Source organism: Oryzias latipes, chromosome 3 (assembly GCF_053564925.1).
Source record: "Oryzias latipes strain Hd-rR chromosome 3, Olatipes_Hd-rR_3.1".
NCBI lineage: Eukaryota > Metazoa > Chordata > Actinopteri > Beloniformes > Adrianichthyidae > Oryzias > Oryzias latipes.
In genome coordinates this window covers 15,779,911-15,801,969 of record NC_136239.1, presented here as the reverse complement: position 1 = coordinate 15,801,969, position 22,059 = coordinate 15,779,911, and the positions used below count along the sequence as shown (strand labels likewise).

Sequence of the window (22,059 nt, the reverse complement as noted above, 5' to 3'; positions counted from 1 at the left end):
ATTGATAAGAAGCCCTTTCTTGGTTTCAATATTGTATGCAGTTCAATTTTCTAATTCTGCCGTATTTATTTTAATGTACGTGACATTTTCTTAAATAGAAATCACGATTTTTAATCTACATGATGAATAGCATTTGTTCTACTTTTTAAGTCGGTTGAAGAATGTGTATTTGTACAGACGCTATGTCCATTTGCCACAATAGACACAAAACAAATAAAAGGCTTAAAAATGAAAATAAAAAAAGCATTCAAGTATAAAAACAGTGTTATAAAAATGACCAAGTATCATAAACTTAAAAAAAAAAGACTAAAACTTTTGCCGACTAAAAAACTTAAAAGTTTAAAAAAGACAACCTTACAAAAACCTCCAAATAGGGGACTGGTATAGCTGAATTTCCCTACTATGGGGATTAATAAAATTCATCTTAATCTTAGTCTTAATCTAAATGTGCTGAAGTGTTAAGACGATAAATAGGTTTTAAACTTTCTTTAAACCTGCCAGCAGGAAACTTGAAGCTAAATTATCAAACTTTTGGCGTAGTTACCAATTATTTTGATTATTTTACCCAGTTTTTTTTATAGTAATGCAACAAATATAAATACACGCAAGTCTGGATATATATGTTTTTTTTAATCAAAATATTGTTTAATATCATAGTTTACAGACATATGGATCATTTACTTGTTTTTTTTTTATCTCTGTGTTGCTTTTTAGGTCATCTGAAAGGTTATAATCGCTAATACAGCTGCAGTTGTAACATAAAAAAACTATGTTTTATGAAGCCATGTTTTAAAAGTTAAAGTCCTTTTGTTGTACTTCAAACAATATATCCACTACTAAGCAAAAGCTGTAGAATACCCACACATTTTCTACTTTCTAAGTGATGAAGTCCACCTTTATTCTAATCTTTAGAAAAATACGGAATAAAACAGAAATCATAGAAACAAGTCTTAATCTCAACATATATTCTACATCTTAGCCTTATCAAAGTAATTGTCTTTGGCAAATATACCAGCTGAACAGACACAAAGCATTCTTTTAACAACAAAAATCTTCCTACTTGCATTACAGAGGTTCCCATAAATGTTACACTGGCAGGTTTTACTTTTAGTCATCTCTCTTGTCGATCACAACCCGAGCTCAATGGGGTTCCGAGCTGTCTACTCCTCATTTTTAAAGATCTTTAAATGTTCTCCCTAGGTAGTTGTGGCATAGCTTGTGTTTGAAGATGAACCCCAGAGCAGCTAGACACACACTTTAGGGCACTGCATGATGCTGTGGAAGCAGTTTGGGTTTTGGATGCGTCTCACTTAGAATCCCTTCTGTGTTTGACAGTTGATGCCCTACACTCTTTTCCTGTTTCCTCAAACATACTTTTTTTTATAACTCCCTAACCTGAGTTGTTTTTCAGTTTGAGAACCCTTCCCTTTTTTCAACTTCTTGCACCTCATTTATGCATTCCATAATTTTCTTTGCAGTTTTTGAGCTGTTCAGATCTCGAGACCTGCCCCTTTTTCTCTCCATAATCCTAGATTATGCAACATGTTTAGCTGTTCCCATTACTGCGGCTCTTCTGGACAGAGACCTCAGATAATGTTCTTGGAATCTGCTAGTCACCCCTCCCAGCTGGAGGGTTTTTCACTTCAGGCATTGGATGCATTCAGTTTTAGAGTCTCAGGTGAGAACACCTCATACCAGCAGTTGGTTTTGTTTTTTCTCACTGCACAATTATTGATCCATGTGCAAAGCTGTTCTTCTGTTGTGTGAATTTTGTACATTAAAAACACTTAAAAAACAGTTTTTAGAAAAGAAAGATATACAGGAATAATCTAAAATTGAATGGTGGATTTGATGAATTGATATTCCTTTAGATGGATGGATGCATGGGTGGATGGCTTTTCAATTTTTGTATAAGGCAAAAGTTTAAAAAATAGATATATTACTTTATAAAAATATTTTTTGCATAGTGTCACTGCAGATACAGTGCCACTGGTATGCAAAGCAGGCACAGCTTTTCTGCACTTGAGGGTGTATTAAAACCTAGATGTTCAAAAATTGAACAGGTTTTACAGGAAACAGGTTTGGGGGTTCAGTGATGTATTGTCATAAATCTGTTTAATCTGCAAAATGCAAGTCTGTGGTCAAAGTTTCTGTGACATCTGCTATGGTCAAGCAAAAAGTTCTATTTATATTTAGACAGCAGCTATAGCTGTATAGCTGTGAATTATGGGCGGGACCGTTGGTGCAGAGTAAGCATTCCCATAATTTATCTGTTTACGCTGTCCCGCTAGCTTACAGCCCCTCACCACATTACCGGTGCAACATAAATGGCGAGCGTTATTGGAGTCATCCAGCCGTTGAGTTTTGAGCCAGACGCCAGCTCAGACAAGGAAAACAAAGACGCACATGAATCTAGTCGTATACAAGTGGATGCATCAGAGTGGAGCGAAGCAGGGAGCTCGTTTCTTGCTTTTGTAGATTCTATGTCACTGCAAAAAGCGTTTTCCAACAACATTTTTTTTATCTGAACAACAATTTGTATAAAAAAATACCCAGAAATGCAATTTTAAGAGGAATTTTCTTCCATCAAATGCTTTAACTCCATCATGAGAAAAATGCCACAAGAACACAATTTTCATCAGAGTGGGTCTTTGAGTTGGGGGTCTCTTTTATCCTATATGCTAGCAATTCAAATCATTTCACACTATTTAGTTAATCCGTTTTTTTAAATCAGTATGAGTTAAATTGGTTGGATGAGTTAAATTGCATGCAGTGACAACAGAGCACACTTGAAAATGGAACTAGTTTTAGCAGTGATACAGTACTATTACCGTTCTTTCTTTAGTTTTTTTTGAAGTTTTCAGGAACCAAACTCAAAGACTTTACGGATTAAAGTTTCATAGTAGCGTCACAACTTTTGCTGCAAACACAAAACCAATAACCCTGAGCTGAACGTGATAGAATGGAAACAATCACTAAGCCCTTTGTCATTCCAGGGATTTGTCAAAGTTTATTATCTTTTCCTCTTTTTTATCATTCCTTTATCTGTGTGATTACAGAAGTTGTTTGGCTAACACATTGTTGTCACTGTGTATGTAAAATATTTCCCTGATTTCACCTCAGGAATTCTGGAATGCATTCTTTAATCCTATATTGATTTTGTGCATTTAATCTGCATGGTAGATAACATATGTATCATGTTTGTTTATAGAAAAATGTTAAATTAACCTTCATAGCATAATGATCAGATACTAAGGCAACCACGCCTTTGTCAGTCTGCCCCAGGGCAGCTGTGGCTACATCAGTAGTTTGGCATCGCCAAGTATGAATGAGGAGTATACTTATATAGTGCTTTACTACCTTCCTTGAAGGCCCAAACAGTTCACAGTCACAGTCCCGTCCACCCAATCACACACACATTTACACACTGATGGTGGCTCCGCTGCCAAACTCTGGCGCCAACCTTTAACCACCACCAGCAACATGGGGTTCAGTGTCTTGACCAAGGACACTTCGACACATGGGCGGGCAAGGTGGGAACCTGCAATATTTCGATCAGAGGTCGACCACTCTACCTCTGCACCATGTATGCCTCATGTATTTATTTTCACTTCTTTCAGTTGTACAACTTAATTATCATGAGAGAACAGCCACTGTTTTCTCATGATAATGGCATAAAACTATCTCGAGATCATGGCTTGATAAAGTGTTATCTTGAGAAAACAGAACAAAATCTATTTTTATTGGAGATCACTGAATGTCTCCTGGAGACGTGGAGGGGATTGGTTCCTGCAAGTGCAATTAGCTGGAGTAATCATCCTCTGAAATGATGATAGCCGAGTTAAAATTGGTTTCTGACCAAACTTAGTTAGTAAGTAATCAATGATCAATAACTGATGATCCCGTGTCTTCGTCACCCTCTTATGTTTTTCTGCTGGCGATTGGGGAAAATGCACCCAGTTATCTCAAGAAAACAAAAATCGTTTTCACAAGATCACGACTTAATTACCCATTTTCTAAGGAGAAAAAAAAGTTAGAGTTTTATTCCATTATCTCAAGAAAACAGTTGTTGTTATCTTGTGATAACAAGTTATTAAGTCTTTATCTCAAGAAAACAAGCTAAAAAAAGCAGACGTGGCGGTTCTCATCTTCCATACTCAAGGATAAAAAAAGAGTTATAAAAACCCACAGATCAAGCAGAGCTTTTTTTATAGCACTAAGAAACCAAGCGAAAAATGAAGACCTAGTTAATACCTGTATTCTTCACCCAGTGTGCAGCAATCCAGAAGAATGATCATAAAGAAAAATCAAGCGGTTCACGTTTTTTTAATTACATTTTTGGTAACATTTAAAACAAGCTGTGGAATTGAGATGATTTTTGTTGGGAGGAACATATGAAGAAAAATAGAAACAATTGAAATAATAGATCAATTTTCATTAAAATTTTAATTTATGTTTTCTTTTGAATAGTCATCCAGTGAAGCATCCAGTTGTCTTCTTTACACTAAGCTCAGTACCATCTTCATAAAAACTAAGATAAAATAGTTTGTTATTATGCTCACACAATAGGCCTGCACAATAAATTGCAAATTTAGCGTTATGGTGATATCAAGCTGTTTAATATGCATATCGCAATAGACGGCAGGAATCGCAATAAATGGTTACCTTAAATGTGCTAAAACAATCTTATGGCAGCTTGAAGTATTTAGCGAATCAAATAAATCCATTTATGCACTTGACCAATCAGATGGACGCCTTCACATTGTTGACCAATCGGATGGAGCCCTTTGATGTTAGATGTCTGCCTCCTTTGAAGACGAGGGTCGTTTGTAGTGTAATTTAAGTTATGTTAACTCTTATTTAAATATTGTTTTAGTAAAATGGAAATGATGTTTTGGTTGTTTTGCTATTTGTTCTTGTATCGCAAGTTTAATCGTCATCGCAATATTGATCACTAATAGCATATATCGCGAGTTTTCCTCATATTGTGCAGCCCTATCACACAGCTGTTTCTGTTCTGTTATATCTCTGTACTTTCATGGATTTTATGCTGAGTCCTTCTATCTGCACATAAAGCCGTATATTTTTAGTTTTTCTAGTTCTTTAGTAACAACTAAAAGCTATTTTCACTGATTATTGCTGATATTTTACTCACACTGAGCTTTTCTCAACCCTCCCTGTAGTGTTGCTAAGCAGTATTTGCATTTGTGGCTCGGCAGCACCCTGGAGCTGCATCATTCGATTGAAATTAAACAGAAGCCTACTTCTCCCTGAACTTCCACATCTGTTTGCATGAACATCCTGTGTTAAATCTGAACTCATTGCATCATGTTGGGCCTCACCGAAATAGCTGGACCACATCTAAAGGGTCACAGCCCCGTGGCAGCATTGGTTGGGGCTCTACACCAGCTTCTCTTGAGAAGTTCTGCAACTTCTTTAAGTCAGTGGAAAGGGTTGGCTAACTTTGTGATTACAAGTTGTTACTCATTTAAAATTGACTTTGAAAAACGTACTTTTACATGGCTAATCAGTCTTTATTTTGCCTCAGTACAGTCCAGCTGAAGAAATTGCTGGTCATTCTTTCAAAGTACCAGAAACATTCTGCTCCTTTGCCAACTACAGAAGCTATGTTTGTATTGTAAACTAGTTTGTTTCAGAAGTACCGTTAACCCAGCTTCTTTTTCTTTCTTCTGTTTCTCCAGCAAATGGTAATGAGCCTGCGGGTGTCAGAGCTGCAGGTGCTCCTGGGATACGCTGGCCGCAACAAGCATGGACGCAAGCACGAGCTGCTGACCAAGGCATTGCATCTGCTGAAATCTGGCTGCAGCCCTGCCGTGCACATGAAGATCAAAGAGCTCTACCGAAGGCGCTTCCCGGCCAAAATGGTCTCCCATTCAGAGCTAGCTCTTCCGGGGCCACATCACCCGGCCTCTGCTGGAGTGGTTGGGGGAGGTGGTGCTGCACTGCCTGCTTGCATGACACAGTTCGCGTACGAGGGTCACGCCGGGCACGGTGGAGCCCCGTCACCAGCCGCTCTGCTGCCCCTCTCACTGCTCGGGCCTGGGAAACACGAGTTGACTGGACTGGCACACCACCTGCCCGCCTCCGCCTCGCTGCATCCTGTCCACCCAGATGTGAAGCTCCAGAGGCTTCCCTTCTACGACATGCTGGATGAACTCATCAAGCCAACCAGTCTAGGTTAGAAATGCTTGTGTGGGTGGACTTTTTGGTGGAAGAGTTGAAGCATGTGGCTCATAAAGGCAAAGGCTGTTGTGTTTGTGCAGTTTCATACTGCAGATACATCCAAAATGAAGCTGTTCATATGACATTACCTCATCATTCTTGCAGTTCATGCTGGGAGTCTTTTCTGACTTCATCCCGAATAGGATTTTTGTTTGTTTGTTTGTTTCTCAAATTTCTAATCGACCAAAGCGCCACAGACGTTCAAGCTAAAAGTTGATAGACATTTATACTGTAAAATCAGTTGAACCAGGTGCTTTAAGCAGAGGCATTTGCATGTCTTTTCCCATTAAAAAAGGCTTCTGGCCTGTGTTGGTGTGTTCTGCCAACAAATGTGTTGAGACAGGGTGCAGAAATGTTGCCGTAAATATGTGTGGCATATTTCTCCAAAGCTTGTGGAGGAGAAGAAAAAGCCTAAGTTGACAAAGGTCATTAATTAATTAACCCTACAAAGACTATAATGCAGTTCACCTTTCTCTGTCTGGTTGTTTTGCAGATTTGTTTTATTTTTTTCTCCTGTTCAGAATGCAGTTAACTTGCCAGATAGACATAAATCTTCCATTGCTAGAAGATCTTTGTTTTCATTCTAATACAAAACTGGACTTTTTTTTCATCAAAGATTTGAACTTTGAGAGTTTGAACGAGAGAGAAGAGTGGAAAAATGTTGACACTGTCTGAGAGTAGAGTATAAAGTGAGTTTTGGGGAGTTGTACAGCCTTAAAATATATATAAAAAAACAAAGACCACAACATTGCAGATTTTGTCTACTGCTGATCATTTTTTGGAACACAGCTGCTTTGAACTGCTTTAAAAATGAGGGACCACTGTAATATTTTACCTTTCTGCTATCTGACTACGAAGCATTCATTTGCAAGTTGGAAAGTCGCTCCATCTCCTTTTGAGAATGGCAGATGAGTTTAATGTTTTATCTGTCTTTTACTATGTGCATAGCTGTGAGAGCCGTTTTCCAGTTCAGTGGATAGCTGTAAATCAGTCACATCAGTCTAACCATCTGCATTTACTTGAAATCTAGCTGTCCTAACACAAAATACATGTTTAACTTCTGACTAATAGACTGCTTCGTCTCTATCCGGCAACGCCCAAGTGTACTTAGTCCTGAGTTAAATCAACAGGGCAGTGCAAATTATAGACACACTTACAGTGGAGGGTCTATCACAGGTGTGGGTGGAGTATCAGCAGAGAATTTATTGGGGATAGACAAAGAAACCAAATCAGCTTTTTTGTCTGATAAAAGGTTTCAGCTTCATCAGACAGTCAGCTGTGGGTTCCACTTTGGGTTTCTCATTTCTTTTATGTGAATGATTTACACATCAAAGATTGTTTTGACTCTAGTCAAACATTATCCCTTAATTTCTTTCACAGTACAATCTAAAAACATTACATTTTAATTTCCTCTTTCCTAACTTTCAGGTTGCAGTGAATCCAATTCTGTTTATTGTGGCACAGAAAACACCCATAAGAAGGAAGATTTAGTTAAACATTTGAAGAAAGCAAAATGAAACAGTCACTTTTTAGACTGATAGGGACCCAGCATTTTAGACCAAAGTTCTATTCACGCTCTGCTCTTGAATTCTCTGCTTAACAGACTTTTAATCCGTTTCATCTCGGTTAGATTTGTCTTTGCATTAGGTCTACATCCAGCACACAGCCTGCACTTAGCATAATAACACTATTTGAGCTCTGGGATATTTTGCAAATATATGGAAATGCCAAGATTTTTCTATATTAGCATTTTAATGGAGAAAGAGAACATTTTGTGATTAATTTGCCTGCAGATGAATGTACAAACACAGCGCCTGCAGCTCTGTCATCACACCACCCTTCTCCTTTCTGTTTCTCACTCTATCCATTTCCTGCCTACACGTGCTCCATCCTGCTTGGGCTCTTCTCGTCCTCTCCCTCCCTCCCTCCGTCTTCGGTTTCCATGACCATCCTTGCTCAAAATTTGCATGCAAAGTGATGAAAACAGCCAGGTGTGCACCTGTGTCTGCAGAAAAACACAGCCTCCTTTTGTTTAAGTTTCAGTTATAGTCGTTCTCTTCGACTGGAAAAAACACAGCAATAAATAATGCATGCCGTCTTCAGACAAATACAGGCTGTTGCATGATAGAAGAAGGAAGTATATGTGTTGCATGAAGATAATTATTTGGATTTTCCTCAAAATTTAAACTGCATTCTGTGCTGTATTCCACCCACCAGTACAGTTTTTAATCTTTTAAGATAGATGCTCTCTGTCCTGACTGTTCATGCTTCTTTTTTCCGTTCAGTCCATCACTTCACCTCTATTGTTTACTGACCTGTTGTTGTGTCTCCTGCTGTTTGGCCTCTCAAAACAGAAAGATTCAGTTGATGGTCTCAAGCAGGTTTTACAGAGTATTGTGCATAACAGCTTTATAAGGCGACGGAAGGAAACAGTTGGTTGTGAAATCCAGAAAGATTGACATGTGTATTGATTTAAAAAATCGAGGGCGGCCATGGTGCAGTGGAAGGGCGGTCGACCTCTTATCTGAAGTTTGCAGGTTCGATTCCCGCATTGCCCGCCAATACGTCGAAGTGTCCTTGGGCAAGACACTGAACCCCACCTTGCCTCTGGTGAAAGGTTGGCGCCAGTGTTCAGCAGCGGAGCCGCCACCAGTGTGTGGATGTGTGTGTGTGTGTGTATGTGTGAATGGGTCTGTAAAGTGCTTTAGGCCTTCGAAGAAGGTAGAAAAGCGCTATAGAAGTATTTACCATTTACTATTTAAAAACAAGTTCTAAACTTGTCACAGAAAACAAAGCAATGAAGCATTTATTAATAGGATTATTATAGGCTGGAAAACTTGTGCATGATCAAATCCTGCAAGATAAATATGGGCTATGCAAGCTTCTTAATCTTAATTAATGGGATTTTTTTGTGTTTTGAGCAACTGATAAATTAGCTTTGGAAATCACAAAAATCCGACCTGCAATGTTCCCTTGTCTTTTTCAGAGATAAAGCTACATGGACAGAGTATAAAATCGATTTATACACAGTTTTATTAAACCCGGTAGTAAACGTTGGCTTTGCGTGTGGATATATCAGGGTGACTGTAGGATTGTCTAAGTTTTCATGCTGGATACTACGATGGAACAGTGACAAACTCCACAGTTAGTGTTATGTCATTGGGGGGGGGGGGGGGGGGGTCACTGTTCAGTGTTGCCTCAATAGTAAATACATGCATATAGGGGGTTTGATTTTGATTGAATGATATGGATTACAGAGTATTGCTTTTTATTATTCTTGGTTTTAGAAACCAACTGACAACAATGTCAAATTCCTGGAGAGTAGCTGGTGACCCTACCTTGGCTATCATGCCATAAATAGCTGTAAAGAAGCTCTAGGAAACAGGTTTCTTGTGCAGATGTAAATACAGTTATTATTACTTGGACACAGCCCTCGCCTCGCCTTGCCTCTCTAGTCCTCTCCCCTCCTGTCATCTGCCTATCATTACCCCTCCCACTGGTACAGATGCGTTCCGCTCAGTATATTCGGTCTGTGGAAAAACGGTTACAGCCAGCAGTTCAGTTCCATCACCATTATCTGGTTAACCCTTTGCTCCGTTCCATCTCTTCCTTCATTACCATGACGACCTCTTGGTGACACTCATTCTCAACCTTGTTGTCCAAAGGGACCCATGCTGCGGTGCTCAGTAGTGCTGGGCGATTAATCGATTCATTTAAATTTGTTGTTTTAGATGATTCATTTTAGGGAAAATTGAGATTTTATTTTCCCAGCTCCTTGCTCTATAGCGTTTCTGTTATTTGGAGTAGAGTCAGTCCGCCGTTCTCTCGCAAAGCACAGACCTGAAAACAGCAGCAAGCCAAGGGGAGCTGAGAAAAAACAAAACAAGAGAGGCACCTGACCCCCGTAACTTCTGCTAGTTGCCTCCGTGTAGCTTCAGTTTCAAATGAGAAATCAGCGGGACACTACGATTTTTGACAGGATCCAGAAAAAACTGGAGGATAAACCTGTTGGACTTAGAGCAGCAACAGACAGTTTGATTAAAAGTGTTGATTTGGAGACAGCAGTATAGATGCTGATGCTGCGATGCGAAATGTTATGATGCTGTGATGCTATGCTAACGAGCTGTTCTGTGTATCCCCTACATTTGATCACAGACCGGTTTAAATTCAGACTATATTTCCACGGAGCAAACTTTAAGACGTGAAGGATAAATGCAACAAAATGAATTCATAGAATATTTATAAAAACTGTATTTTATAAATATAATAACAGTCACTTTTTATGGAACTGTTGTAGAAGTGCCTTTGTAACGTTAAATATTTTATTGCGCTGAAAAAAGCCCCCCCCCTCGTGAGCGTGCTGCATCTTTACTGTCAATATCAAGAACCCCAAATATAATCATGTTTTAAGGCTGTTTTTGTTATGATTTCATGTAAAGGATTCAAGTGGAGTCAGAATTAGGAAAAAAGTGCTTTTTCTGTCGATCTGCTCCCCTTTAGTAAATCTGTCCTTGTTTTCTCAGCAGGTTTGACTTTGACTTTACATTTGGTTCGGACTCCAGGTTACTGACTGAAACCCCTCCTCTCATTGGGGCATTTTTCAGCAAGAAAATAAAACAACTCATTTGTGATTGAAAATAAAACATTTCACAGACGGTGTGAAAACGCCAAAATCAGAACGCAAAGATTAATTAGAAATCAACACAGAAGTTCCTTAGAACTTGTTTTTATCTGATGTTTTCATTATGTTGTGACGTCCTCTCTATTTCCACTTATCCCAATACAAATTTTTAAAATAAAACCTTTAGTTTTTCTCTGCAAAATAATGGAATCATTTGGTCAGTAGATTTTTTATCATAAAATTCATTGTCTAAATTTTATGTGCTATGCTATATAGTTCCATATCAGCCTTGGTACCAACCCTGATTGTTTCATTTTTTTTTAAAGTGTTATAGTCAGAGCTAAAAAATATTGACATACAGTTATTTAACTAAACTGGTGATCAGTCATGTGTTTGCATCATTTGGGATTTTTCTGAAAAATTTACAAAGAAATGTTATTTTTGGAAGAACGTAGAAAAGGTCTAGTCATTTCCACTTCTCCAAACTGCTTCGATCAATATAGGAATGAGCTGGTTGTACCTGTAAATGTGTCCTGGTGGGAGGATGTTAGGGCTCTCACAGAAGATCAGCCTGTGACTGTCTGTCTGTCATATTGTTTTGGCTAACTTATGGTGTCTTCCTTATTTTCTCCTAATAGCTTTTGCTCATGTCCCAATGAAAAATAAAAGTATTTTTTAAGGACAGCGTTTGGCAGAGGTTACCATAACCATGAGATGCACTTTGTGTGGATTGTGGCACCCTGTGTTCACCTTTTGGCATATCGCTTCAGGGATCGCCACAGCTAATTAGCTTTCAGTGATTCACACAGTCTAATATCTCCCTTTGGCAGAGAGTTTTTACACCGGATGCCCTTCCTGCTACAATCCTGTATTTTACCGGCGCAGAGAGACCCCCTAGCTACATAGATGGGCAGTAGCGTGAAGGGTCTTGCCCAAGGACCCACACCGAATGAAGCTCATTAAGCCCCCTGGGAAGCGAACCCCTGGTTTCCCACGTGCCAGTCCTACACCAGCCAACTGAGCGATCCAGCCCCTACCCTGGGCAGCCTCTGCTGGACATCATTGACATTACTTTCCTCGCAAAGAAAGCTGAAAGAGCTGGTTCACAGGCGCTCTGCTCTGTCTGACAGCTGCAGAGATGGTGTCTGCTCAACATTGGGGGCACTAGACTTCTTTCTGTTGTCCTGACAAAGGCTACAGCCAGACTGTGCTGTAGTACTAATGATTTTAGCAACAACTGTTTCTTCTAAGTGTAAAGCTGACTAAAGGCCACTGTTCTGAGGCTTAATGCTTTTGCTGGGGGAGTACTGAAGGGAAACTACTGTATTCCTGAACTCCTGTTGTGCGTTGGCAGCATATAAATCATAGATGTGGCTCAGGTTCTAACAGGAACAGCTGGACTACAACACAGACCAAACTGATGCGGCAAAAAACTAACTTGTTGCAGCTGTTCCCGCCAACAACAGCTGGATGCTGTCAAATGTGACCTTTTGAATTTTTATTTATATTATCTGTTTGTTGGACAGAAATGATTTGTGTTATTGTTCAAAAATGAAACAGGTCCTTTTCTTAAGAAGTGGTGCTTGTTACCAAAAAAGATAAAACTCTTCAAACATAACTGGAAATTCAATATTTTAAAAATCAATCCATCCTCTTGTTGAAGAATTGTACTTTGTTGCAGTTTTAGTAACACTCTTAAAGTTCCCCTCTGATGAAAATCATGTTTTTTGAGTTTTTGACATTGTTCTTAAGAAAGAGAACAAATGTTATAAGAAATCATTTCATTTTTGCATTTCTGAAAAATTCTCCTTTTAAATAGCTGTCAATCAAACTGCTAATAAGCTATCTTATTAGTTCCACATTGTTAATGACTAAACATACCTGACCCAGGTATTGAGCAAAAAGGAGGCCAGAAAGAGCTGGAAAACAGGCTGGGTGGTAATTCTTGATCAGTGTTTTTACACCGGTGTGCCGCGGCACATTAGTGTGCCGTGGGAGATGGTCAGGTGTGCCGTGGGAAATTGCCCTCATTAACGGATCTAAAAACATTTTCCATCTCCAGGAAATCAGCTCTGTGTTCATCCAAACAGGCCCTGATAAAACACTGAGTAGTTAGAAATATGAAAGATTGTAAAATACTTTTTTCTTTGTGTTTATTTGATTCTATTAAAGACATTTTGATAAGAATGACGGTACCGCGATTTAGCCGTAGCGTCAGCTGTTTTCAGAAAAGTCCCGCCCCTTTAACTGTCTCCACCAATCATTCTTGGAGGCTTAATCACACTTCATCAGTCTGACCAATCAGAAGTGGTTAAAGTCTCCACTTCCTTGTTCAGATTCTGCTCATAAAGTCGCTCAGTTCTAACAAAAATACCAGCTAAAGCTCGTATTTTGCCGTGTAACTTTCCAAAGAATCTGGTGTTAGACCGTGGAACAAGTGAACTAAACCATGAAGCTCAGAGATGCTAGTCTGTTCCAACTACCCCTGGCTGTAGCCAGGGCTTACTCAGTCTGTCTGTGTTCGGCAGCTGTTTGCACTACATCTCCCATGATGCATTGGGTCAAAGTGACAGCGTCTCAGCGCACAATAAGTCTTCCTTTGACGTCTTGAAACCACAACGAACACACATCAAACAGTTTTTAAATCTTCTAACTTAACTTTTATTACATCTTTTAGAAAAAACAGCTGCAACTTCCAGCTTTTTCTGCCACAATTATCACAAAAATGCATGTGAGATTGCGGAGGGGCTGTAGATCAATACAGACTATGAGATTCTCCTTTTTTTTTAAACTTTTGGATGCTGGTTCGCCGCTGGATTTTTGTCAAGGTTAAAGTGTGCTGTGGCTCAAAAACGGTTGAAAAACACTGCTCTACATGTTTTCCAACCATCCTGCCATTGAAGCTCCTTATTGGCTAAATTTACCTGCTCCAGGTAATCTAGGCCTGGATTTGGGCACCCCTGCTCTAGAGGACCCGGGTTGGCCATCCCTGCAGGGTCTCGGTATTAGCCAAATACTACTTCAAACGGTAAATATCTAAGTCTTGGAGATTCTGTAATTATTTTTCTTTAACAGCTACACAACAGTTCTCAAAAAATGCGATTGTCTCTACTGTTACCTGGATTATTGACTACCTGACAGATGGAATAAAGTTAAAGGGTGAGGCTAAAGAGTTGTATGTCATCAGCAAAAAACAGCAATTGTTGGGAGTATCAAAGGAGTATCAAAGGTTGGGAGTATTGAAGGACAGAAGGTTAAGGTTTCATCCTGGTGTGGGAACAATTACTCCTCCACACAAACAAAAAATAAATGGTTGTAGATTCAAGAAGAACCAATAAGCAGATGCAAAATGCCACCTCCGTGGGAGAGAGGCAAAGATGTTGGAGACATACAAATATCATGGTGTTTACCTTGAGAACAGGGAAGATCAAAAGTAGGATTGAAAGTTTGCAAAAAGTATTGGGCAGTCTGTTCTTTAATGTTTGCTGCAGAGCTTACAAACCCATTGGGAGAGGGGGTGGATTTCTATAAGAAGTCATAGGTTGGTGCAGAAGCCTCAAAAACATCAAAGACTCTTCTGTGGCAGGGTTGACAGTCAGTATATCTGGAGCTGATTGTGCAAAGAAAAATGTCACATGACATGCACAACAACCAGCAACACTTGCACCATCGACATGATTCTTTAAAACTTGATTGGTAATTGGATCTGTTGGTGCTCATAAACTTCCGATGCTTTTAAGTGAGATAATTAAAGGCTTTTTTGATGTAAAAAAATACATTTTGCTGCTTAATACTTTGATATTGATCAGATTTTTTAATGCGGCTGTGCTGTTTTTGTTTTTATTAAAGAGAATAGACAATAGAGAGTCACCCAATCAAGAATAGTGTGAGGAAAATCCGCAACCAAAGCTATGACAAAGACAAATTTACTACTTGGATTTAAAAGTATCACAAAACCAATACATTATTATCTTTTTCTTTTTTTAATGTCCTCTATTATATTTGACAGGAATGAGGCCATCAATAAGAATACTCTCAGACCAGACGAAGACTGTTAAAGTTAAATAATGTCTAAAAAGGTTTTGTCCATCCATCCATTTTCTGTACCGCTTTGTCCCTTTCGGGGTCACGGGGCTGCCGGAGCCTATCCCGGCTACTTGGGCGTAGGCACAGGTCGCCAGTCTGTCGCAGGGTAGAACGTCCACAATCACACACCCATGCACTCTCACACTCACACTCACACCTATGGACAATTTAGAGTTGGACAGTGGGAGGAAGCCGGAGATCCCCGAGAAAACCCACGCATGCACGGGGAGAACATGCAAACTCCACACAGAAAGGTCCCCCATTGATGTATTTTTCATGTCCCCCAGCCGGGACTTGAACCAGGGGCCTTCTTGCTGTGAGGCAAGAGCGCTAACCACTGCGCCACCGTGCAGCCCTTTTTTTTTTTTAATCAACGCGAGCTTATTCCCAGGGTCATAAGCTCGCGTTGATTAAAAAGGTTTTGTAAATTCTTTAAAGACCTACCGGTACTCTGATCATCTTTTGATCTATTGTAAAAGTTTTTCCAGTGGTCTTTTATTTTTGATTATGCTGTTTTTAGGAAAAGAAAAAAAAGATAGTTTTCTGAGACACAGTTTCAACAGAACTGCAGTAGTTCGTTTGAAAATCAGCTCTGAGTTAAGGGCGGGACTGTTGGCACGAAGCAAGCCCGTCCCCACTTCCCATCATCCATCCGTTTACACACACTCCTGCGAGCAAACTGTCAGTGCAACAAAAATATCGAGCAATATTTGTGCTTTCCATAAGTGGAACTCTGAGCCAGACACTAGCTCAGACGGGGAAAAGAAAGACGCACATGGATCTAGTCGTCTACAAGTGGATGTATCTGAATGGAGCGGAGCAGGGAGCTTGCGGCCTGCCGATTGTAGCTTCTATGTCCCAACTACAAGCTTTTTCAAACGGAATTGTTTCTTTTGTAGATTCCTAACAATTTAAATAAAGATCTACTGAGAAATGCAAATTAAAGCTTAATTTTCTTTATATTTGTCCTCCATCATGATAAAAATGCCCCCCAAAAATGTTAAAACACCAAAAATGCAATTTTCATCCGAGTGGGTCTTTAAACGGTTTGGTTTTAGAACCAAAATCTTACTAAGCATCTTAAATGTTAGATTTTATACTTCAGGTACATTCAGTATTTATTGTCCGTTGCGTTGACCCTTTTTGATACCAAGTAAAATCTGTGTCTCCATGTGAACAACCAAGCAAATTCTCACAGCAAATGATCATCAACAAAAGCAGCTTTGGATGCTCTCAGCTATAAACAGTTTGAGCAAAATGGCTTCCATCTCAGAGCGTATTAAACCTCCATTATTTTCCTGTCTGGATTGATTCATCATTATCTTCACACGTAACTTGATGAGACAAACCAAACCTTAATAACAGCAAACATTATCAGCGCTGTTCCTGTGGCTGATGCCAGACATAAACAACATTGTTCTGTGTGCTGTTGTTGTAAATTGGAAGTCGTCTTTGTGTGATTTGTTACGTATCGTTGTGATTGTCACATAAAAACAAGCTCACACAGTTCATTTGAAATGGTGATCATATCAAAAAGTCTTCAATATGTTACGCCCATATTCTGATGATAACATTGCCTTTGACCGGGTGGTCAGAGAGTAACCACACTGAAAAGTTTTGGGTGGCCGTTGTGCACAATTCTGAGCGCATCGTCTGGCTCTGACCTTTAGTTGCGGATCCCTCTAGCGTTTTAGTTCTGCTTTTTGGTGCCTCTGACAGAATTTGGTTTGCCTTTGTGCTGCTCATGAATGCTGTTTGTTTGCGTGTTTTGTTTGTGCTCGTGTGTGGCTGCCTTCGTGTGTTTATGCCTGTGGTGCAGAAAAAAAAGTAGCAACACCACTAACTAGTTAATAAACTCCAGCTGGGCTTTGGAGTGCTGCTGCAGACGAGCTGTAGAGCCGAGCACATTCTCTGAAGTTTAGCTCACAAGCCTTCTCTCCAAAGCAGAACAAAATCCAAAACATGAGACTTTTAGAATATTCATCCTTTTTAAAATAGAAAGACTCTGGTTGCCTCAAGCAAGCTGGAAGAGAGTTTGATGTTTGGTATCGTGGATTTTTATTGAAGTTGGATGTAAGAAATGTACAGTAGTAGAAAATATAGAAACAGGATTAATTTTTTTTTATCAATAAAACAAATGTAACTACATTAGACTGTAAATAAAATTACAAAGTACCAGGATTTTGGGGCTATTGGGAGTTATAATCCCATTACCTTCTTCTAAATCACCCTTTCATGCATCTAGCATCCTTGCAGAATGCATCAAAATACACTTTTTAAAGAATTTTGAAGAGAAAAAATGGTCCTCTTTTGAAGTTTATGCAAAAAAAGAACATATTTGGCGGTGCATTTTGGTTCAACTTTGGTCTTTTCCTCTTCACTGGTAACATCTACCCAATGAAGGTCATTTCCCCCCATCTGCCGCTCCCCCCACCATCTGCCACACATTCATTTACAGCTCTTAGACAATATAAAGCACAACACACCAACCCAGCATGAATGTCCATAGCATGAAGGTCATAAACTGCACGTTTTTGTGTTAAATAACCGCTTCTTAATGACTTTTAACAATTGTAGGATTTGTGATATGATGTCATTTTCAAAACGTGTTGAATCCTGAAGAATGTCATTGAGTTCCAGAAACATCTAAATGTCTTGGGATGCACAGTTTGAGGAAAACATGCAATATGAGAGATTATTGTTGAATGACGCTGCAGCAATATTATTGTCCTTGAATCAGCAAACACAGAGCCCAGATATTAATAACACAAACGCGGAAATGTGTTCTCTGTTAATTGGAAACAATTCTATTTGGTGATGTGACAAAACACAGAGAAATATTTGCAAAACACTTTTCAAAATAAAACATTTTCAGTATTTTAAACAACAGCCTAATAGTTGTCCTTTCAAGGGAATTAAAGAAGCATTATGTAGGATAAATGTAGATGCACATATCATTTATACATGCAATTTGATGGGTCCTTGTCATACATCATGTGGGTGAAGGAAATTGTAATATTGCATGTTAAAAATGTGATGTGGAACTACCTCTTTTCTGTGCTTGGCTTCTGTAACAGAATCATTAGCATAGCACTGCTCATAAAGTAGTTTAAACTGACAAAGATCTGCTATTTGGAGCAGCAACAGAAAATGTTTAAAAATTGAGGATTGTCCAGAACAGTTGTAGTGTGAGCAAATGCATGCTGTCTCATACTGGGGGTGGCCTGAGTGAATGTATGCCTCCAGATCTAGGTTTTTGTCTGAATTCTGCCCTGACAAGGCTTCTCTTTTCTCACAAATTCATTTTCAGATTGTGGATGGGATCTTAATAACTTTTATTAATGGAGCCACTTTCAGATATCTAATCAGACAATCCAGTTACTTCAGATCCCTCAAAGAGGGATCTTGGCTATCTCCACAGGGTGGGATGTCCTTAAACACTGATCTTTCCAAAAAATAAGTGAGACAGAAAGCCTGGCTAATACTGGAACTTACCTAGTTATCCTAATGTAAAGATCAGGTTTGTCCATCATAATACTACATCTTTAAATTTTAAACTCTAATATTTTGTAACCAGATTTTTTTTTTTGGTAAAGTTGTGGCATGTACCATATTTCTTGAACTATAAAGGTACCTACACATCGGCGCGGAAGAAATTTCTTTAACAACATAAAGGACCAAGAACATACATTTTATCTTGAAAGGAAAACCATAATAATGGAGTAGATAACAATAACAGACTGAACATCTGCAGGCATTGATGCTTATTTAGCTTCATGAAACATTGGGGGAATTTAGTATTTTAGCACCACATATGAAAACCATAGAATGAAGAACATGCTAACAAGGTTTCAGAACGCTTTATATCACATTAAATGACTAAATCCATTTGATACTTCATCCTCTGTGTCACGTGGAATAATTCGGCGTAAGAGTGAGCGCTGCTTCTTCTCCTGTCTTGCTTTCAGTAGCAAGTACTGATACACACGCCTACAGTGCCCTCTAGCGGTTGTTGCTGTTTTTTTTTTAAATCACATATAAGTCGCACCTTTAGCCATGACTTGTACTGTGAAAAATACTGTAGTTCAAAAATGTTCATACAAATTTAAAAACACGCTCATACTAGGGATGATTAAAAATATACTTTGATCTCATCTTCCCTTTATCAAAAACTTTTTACCTGACTTCCCGTTGGTCTAAGTCAAGATGAGATAAATCAAACTTTATTTATAAAGCACTTTTCATACAACAGTAACGCGAAAGGCTTTTCAGGCTTAACACAATTATAAATGCAATTTGCTCTCAACCCTTTCACCTAACTGATGAAACATAAAAGGACACATGAATAAAACTCAAAGTATAAATATAAATTAAAGCAATATTAATAAATGTTACATTTTTTCCTGTTTCTGTCAATAAATGTGTTTTTACTTAGAGACTCTTATTATAGATACACTATAGTGGACCATCTGATCTGAGCTCTGCTGGTTTGACTGTCAGGTTAAATATTGATCTGCCACCGAGCTTCTGCCCCACTGAGTTATGTGGGCTACCCGTCAACAGCAGCAGGGATGGGGGCTTATGGAAAACTGATCACAAAGCCATCTGTGATTGATCCTGAAGTTTGTCTACTTTAAAACTCCTCACAGTTTGTATTTCTCAAAGACAAATGGACCACACCAAAGTGCCACTTTAGCGTAACCATCAGCCCAAAGTAAACGCTGGTGTTGAAAATGGCTTTGCTGGTCATGTAAAAAATAAGATACCACCCCGGAGACTTTTTGAAGCCAGCTGTTGCTTCACAGCTTTTCATCAGGGTATTTCATTATTCAAGTGGTTCTTTATGTAAACGGGGAATCCAGCTTGCTCGATTACTGATCTTTAGAACAGCTGTCAGGCAGATTTTGTTGCTTTTGGAACGGCTTGTGTTAACAGTTTCTCCTTGTTTCCGGTGTTTATTTTGAGTAAAGTTAAACAAATTCTGATGGTGGATCATGTTTACAAGCTAAATCTGACTTTCTCATCTATTTAAAAAAAAAAAAAACAGAGAATCAGAAAGAAACAGTCAAACTCCTTAAAGGGAAGTGTAAAACTTGACAACAGCTTAGCTTTGTTAATGCAACACACATGTGACAAATCCTGCTTAAACACTTACGAGCATGAATGCAGGATCCTATAATTTTAGATAAACAAAAAAATCCCCCAAATTCCCAGCTATAACTTGAATCCTAAAGAAGCCACTTTGGGGTGAGATTTTTAGTGCAATCAAAGCTCCCATCAGTCCCTTTCATGTCCTCCCCAATCAAACACCAGCAACAAATCTACCAATTCCACTACCATAGCGAGAGGGATTTTTAGAGGGAAAGTGGGAGGGCGGAAGAGCACTGTCTATTTATAGCCTGTGTGCCCATAGAGAAGGAGGACTGTTGTTTGAAAGCACACTCGCTCTTGGTTTTGTTCTGCAGTAAACAGTTTTAAGCTTGAGGACGTATAGGAGCAGAGACATACAATCATTACGATTCCTGTAGAGACAGGACACAAGGACGTCACTGGAACAATGAAGGGAATTCAGATTTGCTGATTATTAAACAGCAAACCAAAGGTTCTGTAACCGTGCACAGGAAAATTTCTCTTTTCCAACATCCTTTTTACAAAAAGTTCCTTTAAATAGACAAAAGTTTAAGTAGTGTACCTGTTGAAAACATGTAGCCCATTGACTGTATATTAGAAGTGGAGTGAGTGTCCCCACCCTCCTCAGTTTCCAAATAATACAGTGATGAAAGTCTTCCGGGAATTCCCGGAAATCCGGGTTTTTGAGCAAACCGAACGTACTTTCCGGGAAATAAAGACCTGATCTCTACGGACAAATCGCATTCCGGATTAAAAAATGGTCTGAAATCAGCTACTTTTAGCTTTATTTTCTATATTTCTCCGCAGATCGCTTCCTCTATGGTCGTGGCCATCTCTCGTCTTCCCGGCCTAATTGACCAATGACGGGACGTTTTAGTTGCTTTCGGATGCGTCGATGGGTCTGATTGGCTCTGTCTGCACCACGTGGTCAGCGTGACTTGCTTCCCTAGAGACCAAAACTGGCGGACCCACGCTAAACTTTCACAAACACATCTGAAGAGTTTGCGATCAAATTTGTGTTAAAATAATGGCAGGCATCGTCAATATTGAGCGTGGTCACGACCTTAGTTGTGAGAAGACGATAAAAAACAAATTGAAGTGGTCTTGGCTGGAAAAAATAGATTTTTAAGGTAGTGTAGGTCAAATACTTTTTTGTGTAAAATAATCTCAAAACCACTGTTACGCCCCCTTGTGTGTCTAGGGGTGCTAGGGGGGCATAACATAAAAAAAGTAAAGGTTTGGCTACCAAGTTAACTGCAACACAAAACACCAAACGAATGTCTCCATAAAATAACCAAATTTATTTACAAATAAACATCCTACAAGAACTAAAAGTGAAGCTAAAAGGCTTCAGGGTGAACCCAGGCCAAAACAACAAACAAAACCCCAACTAACTAAAATATGTAATCTTACCTGTAAATGAAAGGAAAGGGAAATCAAAGACAGAACGCTAACCTCCCTAACCTAACAAAACCAGGAGAAAACATGTACTAAACAAAATGGCGGTTCACCCCTACAGCTTCACTTAAACAAAATCATAAACCAAAGGACTAAACAGAGTGGGCACAGACAAAACTACAAAGAACTACGAAGTGCAACACAAACTAAAACAAGTGGTGAAATCAAAATCAAAATCAAAACCAAAATGGAGAAGAGTGCCAAGCTGCAGTGGAGACTATTGCAGCAAGGCTCCCTTCCCCCAGTGTGGAAGTCCATAGGGTGATTTAAGGCTGCCTCCTCCAGCTTTGGTCCAAATTGAGGCCACACCTTCATGCACCACACCTGTAAATAATCACAGACATACAAACAAAGATCCACAAAACACTGAAGTCCCACTCTAATAAAGAAATAATACACAAAACACAGAACAAACAGAACAAACCAAAACCAAATACGGCCACAGCCGTAACACCCCCCTACCCAAGATAAAACTTCTTTTCAAAAGAAGATTTTACCCCAAGTGGAGCACACACAAAGAA

The 22,059-nt window shown here is 39.1% G+C and overlaps 1 protein-coding gene and 1 long non-coding RNA gene across 3 annotated transcripts in view; one reads left to right on the top strand and one right to left on the bottom strand.

The window, feature by feature from the left end:
* The window catches only part of LOC144990934 (uncharacterized), a 163,467-nt gene that overhangs the window by 66,642 nt on the left and 74,766 nt on the right, over positions 1-22,059 (bottom strand). The gene's annotated exons all lie outside the window — the stretch shown is intronic.
* The window catches only part of LOC101169428 (E3 SUMO-protein ligase PIAS1), a 78,694-nt gene that overhangs the window by 32,951 nt on the left and 23,684 nt on the right, over positions 1-22,059 (top strand). For both annotated transcript variants that reach the window (XM_023953063.2, XM_078944253.1), the window contains exon 2: positions 5,703-6,198. In XM_023953063.2, the coding sequence (XP_023808831.1) occupies positions 5,703-6,198 (496 nt within the window). The remainder of the gene's footprint in view (positions 1-5,702; positions 6,199-22,059) is intronic.